Here is a 10,022-nt window from a genome sequence, read left to right as displayed (position 1 = left end):
TTAGGCTTTAAATTCTATAATTAGACATAAAAATAAATTTTCAGGCCATTACAAAGACTTCCAATACTGAAACAACATATTTCGATACTATTTGAAGGTACGTCTTACTTGAATTGTTTAGGACCTCACCCTTATACAAACCACACCCTAACCGTTATCATATTTCTCGAGAGAGAAAAAGGGGTATCGGTGACGTGATATGGGTGTATTTGGTGAGTCATTAATGGAGGAAGGAGCAGGTCCCCACAAGTGTGATAGTTACTTGGGTTTAATTGGGCAGGAGCATGATGGTCCAAGGTTTAGGGTCAATGATGGGGTATATAGATTGGCTACAAGGTTGGTATTTGTGTTAGGAAGCTGCGTGTTTTTACGTGTGAATCAACGAAAAAATGTCGAACTTTAAACAAATAAAAAATATATAAATTTGCAAAAAAATTAGGAACGAATCATAACACCAAGTTTTATGCAGAAAACCTTTTAAATACGAGAAATACCACGCAGTACTAATAAAATTTAGTGAAAATTAGGTAAATATCTGATATATTTTTTTGTTATTACAAAATGTCTGAAACTTTTCATTATTATACAAATGTCCGTTTTGCAACTTCATAACACTTTTTTTTAAAAATAAGAAACTACCCATTTTTTGTTTTGAAAAACCATTTTTTTTTTAATTTTCGATTTTTCAAATAATTTTTTTTTAAAAAATTTCAGTTTTTGAACCACCCAATTTTTTTTTTCAACTCTATGTCTCCTTCATCCAACTTCATTTTTTGGGTAAGTTTCACCCAGTGTTTTGATAGAGAAATTGGCCTGATTTGGATATTCCCATAGCTTGAAGAGCTTGAATTGACTAGAAATCTCTTCTTGAAGGTAGGGCATCATAGGTAGGGTCATCAGCACACCAAAGCTTTTCATTTTCGGCTATTTTTTGCAGGTTTTCTAGGTCTTCAAAGTCTTCGCAATTGGCAAAAAATTTCTAGGTTTCTTATTAAAGAGAGTTTCTAATATAGAATAAAAAAACCGTATGTTGGTGAGAGACAGAGTATTGGGGTTAAGTTAGGGTTAAGTTTCTATGTAAGTTTTTAAGATTTTTCTAGAGAGAAAAAGCGAGGGTGGGAGGCAGAGAATTGGAAAAAGATCTTGTTTAAAATCTTTACATTAGAGAGAGAGAGAGGGGGGGAGGAAGAGAGAGTTTAGGATTTCTTTTTAGAGAGAGAGAGATGAGTTTTTAGTTTTCTTCTTAGAGAGGTTTTATGACAGCTATTTCTGCAAATGTGCAGATACAAAAGATAGGGAAGATTTTAAATGGAAACGACATGGTAAAGCATGGGGTGAAAGGAAGGGTATAGAGAGAGAGAGTGATTAAAAAACAAACAAAAAAAAATTTAGTTGTTCAAAAACTGAATTTTAAAAACTACGATTTTTGAAAACTGAAAATAAAAAATTTCGGTTATTCAAAAACTGAAAATAGACAATTTCGTCTTTTCTAAAAAAAAGTCTTACGAAGTTGAAAAATAAACATTTTTGTAATAACATAAAGTTTCAGGTATTTTCACAATAGCAAAAAATATATTGGATATTTACGTAATTTTTTTTAAAATTTATTGTACAATAACATAATTATAATCATTCTTCTCAAGTTAATTAACTATAACGTAAGGATTCGGGAAAAAAAATAGAAAAATACACAATTACCTCTAGGAAAATTTCCTTCTTCCTCCCTTTGTTAGAAGAAACACTTATTCCCAAGGTTATTGAAGAACACCCGTTTTAACTTTGAAGGAGCTCTAAACCTTTTGAGATTTTTGGAAGAAAACCCTTTTTTAATTTTTATGCACTTCAAAAAACCCAAGAGAGAGAAACAAAAGACTTCAACCTCTCTTTGAATAATTTTTGTGCTCACCCATCTCAAAAATAATAAAACTAGTTTTTATTAGAAACCTGAAATCTTAATATTTTCTCTTTCCAATAATTAACCTTCTTAATTTTATTTCCCTATAAAATAGCCCCCACTAGTCATGGAGCTAGAAACATCTTTATGGAAAAAATAAAATAAAAGTCTCTACCCATTTAGGAGTGTTTTTGTATCAAGACTAGTGTTCGTAAAATCGAACCTGAACGGTTAACTGGACACGGGTTTGGAAGTGGTTTAACCGGCCTAATCAGTAAACCGCCGATTCAACCGCTGTAACCGGGCAAGTCTTGGGCAGTCAAAAAAGTGTTGAAAAAATTAAAAAAATACAAAAAAAATCTATTAAACTATGAAAAAGAATAAAAATAATGATTCAAACAAAACTCATTCAAATGAAGTTGAAAAATAATGAAAAATAAATGGATTTTAACCCATTTTATATTTTCCAATGGCTATTTTTAAACTTTCTAAAAAAGATGGAAAAATATAAAAGTGAGTATTGATAACTAAAACAATTTTTAATCTTTACCATAATGTAAAGAATATTTAAAAATGCATTACAAATCAAATTCCTTATTTTTGAGAATTTATATATATATTTTTTGAATTTTTTTTTTTTAAATACCAGTTGACCTCCCTAACCGCTCAAAACTGGAACTGTCCATTGGCCGTTTCTGATCTAACTGGACGGTTAGCAGTTAGATCGGGCGATTTTGCGAACAATGATCAAGACATCTGATTAAACAAGGATAATTGAGTATGGAGCATAGGACTGGACTATATTATTGTTGTTATATCCCTATAAGTCGGGGCAAAGACACCAAGGATGGACAATGCACTATCCACCAGCCTGCCTGATAATGATGTATCTATCGAAGGCCCACCAAGTGGTATCAAAATGGGATCAGACTCAAGGGATCTCCAGAAAGGGGATGGGGTCACGGTGGGAGGACCCTCACACCTTAATCTATGGTTTTCGTTCCGACGGACACCACCTCAATAACACCTTTAAAAAAACCAACTCCTAAAGTAATTGAAAAAACAGGTAGGGGCCTATCTTCCCCCACTAAATTACCCCAAAAAAAAAAAAACAAAAAAACTCAAGGGATCATTAAATCATTCCAAAAAGGGTCTCCTAGCCGAAATTCTTGAGATTGCGGACCTACTTGTAGCTCAAATGCACATCCAGTTGATCAAGAGATGCATGATGGAAACCCCTTTAAGTGGTATTGGCATGGAATGAAGTGAACTGGTCATCTAAATATACAAGAAGAGGTCTCTCCACCAATCTTCAGCACCATTTCAATCTACGGCAGACCCTAAAGTCAACATTATCGTCAACGGCCTCAGAATGGGGTGAAAAGTACCTAAGTTTAGTCGAAGGCACCACCTGGTGATCGCAAAAATTTAATGTCAATTGGACCTCATTTGGTCTACCTTTGAGGGGTCAAAGTTTGAGTATTATTGACGCTGCAAATATGAAGAGATCTCAGATGAAGAGTTTCCAAATTTATGCTTTAGACTAGTTAAAATTAAAAATAGATAAAGAATGTGGGGTCTGTCAAATTATTGTTCGTTAACAATCTTGAGAATGGTGGAGTCGGCTTTAGAATCACATAAAATCCACTACATAAACCCTAAGAACCTGAAATTGAAGAAAATTTAAAAGGAAAATAACAGAAGGAAAATTGTTTCATGTTGGCTGGACAACATTTATACATATGCGGTCTAGAAGTATAAAGCATTCATCTAAAAGTCGGATGTAAATATGTGGTCCATCTAAAAACAATTGAAACTAACGGTTCAAATGTTTTCTTAATATAATTATTATTTCCAATTTTTAAAATTAGTTATTTTTTCATAGTTATGATCTCCTAGTTAGAGATTACATATCCTTAAAAATTAAGTCCAAAAGTCCATCCAAAAAATAGATGTATGAAGGGTTCCACATTTCTACATGTGCGGGCTTGGCTTGCATGCTTACTGCATCCATAACAGAAAGAAAACTTTCCTAGCTAGTTTGATTGGCCCAATACTCTTGAAAACCCAATTAGTGCCCGTATCAGACCGCGAGTTGTTTATAATGATCTCCTCCTCTTTTCTTAAAGAACGTCTAAGGCATATTCATCTTAGAGCTATGGTTTTAAAAATGAAAATTAGGGTTTGATAAATTAAATTGGAATTTAGGATTTCACATTGAACCAGGGTTTTTTGATGATCTAGAGTTAGGGCTTCTTGATTCTAGGTTTAGGGATTCCTAGATCAAGGGTTTCTAGGGCTTTTGGGACTCATAGGCTCTATATTCACCTAAGGCTCTAAGATAGGTTTAATTGCTTAATTTCTTGAGTTTGCTATGTTTTGGCCTATATATAGACTGTTTCACACGTTCCCACTTGTGAACAAATATGATTGGATGCCGTTCTCATCATTTGGACAAATTTGGTTCAGACAATGTGGTATGCATTGTCTTGACAATTCCAGGCTAGATGACACAGTTCCGTCGTCTACACTTCTGAGTTTTGGAGCAAAATGGAATTTTTTATGGACAAATTTGTTCAGGTAATTGCTTTCAAACCACATATTGGATTTAGATGATTATTGGACATTTGGAAAGATCATGATCTCCTTTAAAATATAGAAACAAATGTTCAATTTGAGTGGATTTTGAGGGCTCTACAAGGTTAGTATATTAGGATGTCAAGAGTTAGTTTTCTGCTTGTATTTTGCTCTGAGGTGTCTAGGATGGCTAGTTTGGGGGATCTGGGTTTACAAATTGTATAAAACGTCCCTCCCAAATGAAATTACGGTGATTTAGTAACATTTGAAACACTTATTGTATGTACCAATCAAGGATTAAACCCATTTGTTGTGAGTATTGCTTATTTGTTTGACAAAAATACTCCCGGTTTTTGCTCTCTTTTAATGTATAGTTTTTTTTTTTTTTTTTTTATTAAAAAGTTAAAGTCAGTGGAGATTTGAGCCCCTACTCTTTTTGGTGAGAATAGAGACTTGATATTCATGTATAGACTTAGTTTTTAATATTTTATAACTATGGGGATTGTTTTCCAAAGAAATAAGTTGAAGGGAGTTAGACTGTCAGGCAGATTTGAATGCGTAGTGGGTAGAATACTCTTTTTGGTGAGAATAGAGACTTGATATTCATGTATAGACTTAGTTTTTAATATGTTAGAACTATGGGGATTGTTTTCCAAAGAAATAAGTTGAAGGGAGTTAGACTGTCAGGCAGATTGAGTGCGTAGTGGGTAGAATAGGGTTAGGTTTAAAGAAACATCACTATAAGACCCACCAAAGCAGAGTGGGTCAAAAAGTAGGTTGAATAACTTAACCCCAACAAAACCTTATCTATTATTTACCATATAAAATAGTCAAATAAACAGGACCAAATCCCCATCTAATACCTAAAATGTAAATAAAACAGTCTAAAAGAGACCATCAATACAAAACAATGAAAAAGACACTCATGTGCAGGCTGCGAAAATAGCAATGATCTTCTCCCTCGTAATATACGCTCTTCTCTATGCCCCTCCCTCAGCCAAACATATAGTAACGTTTTAGAGAGAGAAAGAGAGAGAGAGATTTAAACAGACCAAGAGAGCTTTATGGTACACTAACCTTTGGACAAGAGATATTTGAGCTTTGCAGGTACCTTAGTTGAGAGAGAGAGAGAGAGAGAGCACTCTCCAAAACCACCATGGAGGGTACCCCAAACCTAGTGAACCAGAAATGGATGATGTGCTCATCTGTGAGCCTCCTCAGCTTACTCTTTCTCCTATGTCTCAGTGACCGACAAGACATTACCACTAGTTTCTCGTGGACCCTTGGCCCGAAGAAATCGACTGAGCTTTCTGCGTCGCCCACAGAAGACCCAGAGGCCTGGAATGTGATTCTCTTGAAGACTAATTTGAGCTTCCCACCCCCTTTGCCCGAGCTGTCAGGGATCGAAAATGGTGGGGAAAGAAAAAAGGATCTAGATTCTAAGAAATGCAACATATTTGATGGGAAATGGGTATATGATCCACTGCAACGTCTGATATACGTCCCATCATCGTGCCCGTTCTTAAGCGAGCAAGTGAGCTGCCGGAAAAACGGACGGCCAGATTCCGAGTATGAGAAATGGAGGTGGGAAGCAAACGATTGTGAAATTCCAAGGTATGCAGGCCATGCATGGTACTTATAAGTAACCATTATGATATAGAATATCTTCATGTTTAGTCTCAATTAAGAGAAAAAAATGGTTTGTGCCTTTATAGTGCTCTGGTTTAAGTGTTGTTCGTTTGGTGTGACAGGTTTAATGGGATGGATTTGTTGGAGAGGATGAGAGGAAAACGGATAGTTCTTGTTGGGGATTCGCTGAATAGAAACCAATGGGAGTCTCTCGCTTGCCTACTATTCTCTCTCATTCCACCATCTCGAGCCCATGTAAAAGTGCAAAGTGCAGTCCACAAAGTATTTCGTGCCTTGGTAAAATTCTCCCTCTATATATTATAACTCTCCCTCTTTAGATTTTGGTGAGTCACCCGACTCACCTATTATCGAACCCTAAAATTTTGGATGAAAAATACATATTTGATATTTATTTTGTAAGGAAACTGCACAAAACTAGTGTAAGTTGGGCGACTCACAAAATATTTTTCCTTTGAACGAGTCCAAATAGTTACAATTACATATAACTCTCTCTCCCTCTTTCTCTCTGTCTCTCTAAACCGGTGTCCAAACAATTACATATAACTCTTTAGGAAACGGGTTTGTGTCGATAGAGGCTAAGTTTTCACAGTCCAATGTCCCAGGCTCCATTTCTAGGTGTAACCTTGTAAAAAAAACAAAAAAACAAAAAAATTCATAAAATTCTTCATCTCTCTCATGCACGAAAGGACGGAGAGTGGTGTGATATGCATGGTGGGGGATAAATGTACAACTTCCTTTCTGTCTCCTCTTTCCCTTCTCTCTCATGGCTTAGATTTTACAGGACTACAATTGCACAGTAGAGTTCTTTTGGAGCCCATTCTTGGTGGAGTTGAATGAAGTGTCGGACAAAGGGAGAGTGATAAAGCTTGGGTCCATTTCACCATCTTCTAAATATTGGAGAGGTGCAAATGTCATGCTTTTTAACACCGGCCATTGGTGGGTTCACACCGGCAAGTTCAAAACGTAAGCAGAAGTAACTTATTTGTCTCGACCTTTTTACTCTCCATCTATTCTGCTAAATTTTAACTATGAATAACTATTTAGCTATTGAAATTTTTATTTCAAATATAACGATTTTTTTTATGTGTAATATCACAAGCTTATAAGAATGAAAAACGCTTGCGGATTGCAAACACGTATTTACAAAGTGTGGGAAACACAGGTGGGATTTCTTTGAAAAGGAGGGGCAATTGATGGAAGACTTGGAAACTGAAATTGCATACGAGATGGCCATGAGGACTTGGGCACAATGGGTGGAAAAGAATGTTGACCCTTCCGTGACTACTGTCTTCTTTCGCAGCATTTCACCTGAACACAAAGGGTAACTTCTTTTCCCTTGAGTTAAGCCCTATTAACTTGGCCCAAAAAATGAAAAAACACTTATGAAATTTTTTCAAAAGTTAAGCAAAAAAGCAAATGGTTAGATATAAATTAGGGTAAGCTTTCTATGCTTCTCCTAATACGTAGAAGTTCTATCCTCCCCCCCTTTCTCGACCGTCCATTCTGAATGGAGGGCTAAGATTGCTCCAATCACAATGTCACATCTCTACACTATTTTATTTTTAATTTTTTTTTATAAACTATTTTGACACCAAATTTTGGAAGTCCATTCCTCTATTAAACTCGCACTAGCAAAAAATATAAAAGAATATTTTCAATAAAATAAAATAACCAAAATACCCCTGAAAGTTTCAAAGGGTATTATGATTATTATATTTTATCGAAAAATTATTTTTAATATTTTTTATAGCTCGCCTCAATGAGAAGATGGTAGGTACCAAATTTCATATTCACATAATTTGTATAAAAAAAACTAAAAATAAAATACTTTGAGACGTTGGATCTAAGATCAAATAGTGAGTGTCTCTTTTGATCAAAATTGGATGGCTGGATGGTAGAGGGAGGATAGAACTCTTATGTTGTAGGGGAAGCATAGAAATATTTTCCTATGAGTTATATTCATATCAATGTTTTAAAAAAAGGATCGGTGGGGCGGATATCTCTATCTGGATTGGCAATTTGGATCTTTCTTGGATCGCCTGGATCAGGGATCCAAAAATATTTGTTATAAATAAAATAAAATAAAACTATTAGATAAGATTAAAAAAAATAAAATAAAAATGAAAAGGGAAATTTTAGGGTGAACTGGATCGAGAACCATACCATGCTGGATTTAGTTTGGTCTTGAATCCATTCTACATCCAGGTCGATAATCTGGAACGAGAGTCGCCAGGTTTTGAAACACTAATTCATCTTAATGTTCTACATTTAGTTGGGAATAGATTGCCAACTCCATTAGTTCCCAATTACGAGGATGAGCCATAGCACAATAGAGAGAGAGACAGAGAGAGAGAGAGAGAGCATTTCGTTTTCTTATGATTTATGCAAATTCGGCGCTAATTTTCTGGCCATCCCAGTCGCATGTGTAATTCAAAAAGAAACCAAAATCGTTGCAGATATTAATTGCCTTGTTTTCTCCTTTTGATTGTTATTTGCAGATATCATTGTATAGGGAAAATTTCAGTATTTTCCTCAAAGTCAACATACCATTCCCTTTCTCCTTTTGTTTTGCAATACTTCGCAAATTTAATTCATGATCAGATAAAAGTTCATAGAAATTCCAAGGAAAAAGAAGTTTTTCCTTTGTGGTATCTGGTTTTGAGTAAAACACTGCTTTTCGTTTTCCAATTTTGTTTGATATTTTTCTGACAGCTCCTAAAAATACCAAAAGTTTGAAGCGTGAAAATCTTCTGACAAAAATACCTTAATGAGAAGTTCTGGATATCAAGCTTCACCATATCTCAAACAGAGCTGCTCGACGGCTGATACCGAATAATATTTCTACCCTCATTACTGTAATTCAACAAAATTACCATCTTACCCTTATTTCTAGAAACAAATACCATGCCTTCGATTTGTTATCGTTATCGGGCTTTTTACTCGGGATTTTTTAATAGGAAGCAATGGTGCTATAACCAAACACAACCGATCATGGACGATTCGTACATCGTAAACTTTCCGCATGTCATAAAGAATGTTACAGAGAAGATTGTTGCCGAGATGGATGGGGTGGTGAGATATCTGAACATAACACATCTATCACAGTATCGCATAGACGCACACACCTCGGTTTTTACAGAGAGGGGAGGGAAGCTTCTCACTCTTGAGCAACAAAAGCAGCCAGAAACCTTTGCAGATTGCAGTCACTGGTGCTTGCCTGGTTTACCAGATACATGGAATGAGCTCCTCTATGCCTCTTTGCTTCTAGGGACCCCTCGACAAGTTTTATGACACTCTTTGATTTGTAATGCTCAGGCGATTTTGTGTTTAGTTTCTTGCATTTATTATTTGATTCTCTTTTAACAGTGATGTGGATGAAATTGTGACATCAAAGCCTCCGTGTAAATAATAGATGTAGATGAATCTATGACCAAAAGATGGGAAAAATTTATATAGAGCTCAGGCACTAAACAATCAAATTGAAGCGCACCTCAAAAATTTCATTATAGGAGGTTGTTTTGACGCCCAAATACGTTCAAGTTGATCATCTCAACGCCAAGATGCATGAACATGAGAAAAAAATGGATTTCAAGTTTTGGAAATAGTGCATCTTGTAACGTATTTTTTTATTCTCAATTTTTAAGTTTTTCTAGATCTGCTAGATTTACACTATTTTTATGCTTTAAATTTTATAATTAAAAATAAAAATATATTTTAAGGCCATCACAAAGATAGCTAACCTAATAACATTTGGTGTCTAATGAAGTAATCGCTATTGTAATTTTCTTTTATTAATGAAGTTTTAACATTTGTCAAATGATAAAAATTAAAAAATTTTAAAAAGGTTGTTGTAAGTATTCAAATAAAAAAGGAAAAAAATAAGAAAAAAAAAAAAAGGGGA

General features: G+C 34.9%; 1 protein-coding gene across 1 annotated transcript; it reads left to right on the top strand.

The window, feature by feature from the left end:
* The first annotated feature begins 5,357 nt into the window (after positions 1-5,357).
* Positions 5,358-9,576, top strand: LOC18442171 (protein trichome birefringence-like 43). The gene is made up of 5 exons (XM_006852395.3): positions 5,358-6,085; positions 6,223-6,397; positions 6,903-7,084; positions 7,284-7,442; positions 9,079-9,576. The coding sequence occupies exons 1-5, from the start codon at positions 5,628-5,630 to the stop codon at positions 9,410-9,412; spliced, it is 1,308 nt and encodes a 435-aa protein (XP_006852457.1). The 5' UTR covers positions 5,358-5,627; the 3' UTR covers positions 9,413-9,576.
* The last annotated feature ends 446 nt before the right edge of the window (positions 9,577-10,022 follow it).

This window comes from Amborella trichopoda, chromosome 1 (assembly GCF_054954075.1).
Source record: "Amborella trichopoda isolate Santa Cruz 75 chromosome 1, AtrichopodaSantaCruz75HAP2 v2.0, whole genome shotgun sequence".
NCBI classification, from domain to species: domain Eukaryota; kingdom Viridiplantae; phylum Streptophyta; class Magnoliopsida; order Amborellales; family Amborellaceae; genus Amborella; species Amborella trichopoda.
The sequence above is the reverse complement of the archived record's forward strand: the minus strand, read 5'-3'. Positions and strand labels throughout refer to the sequence as shown.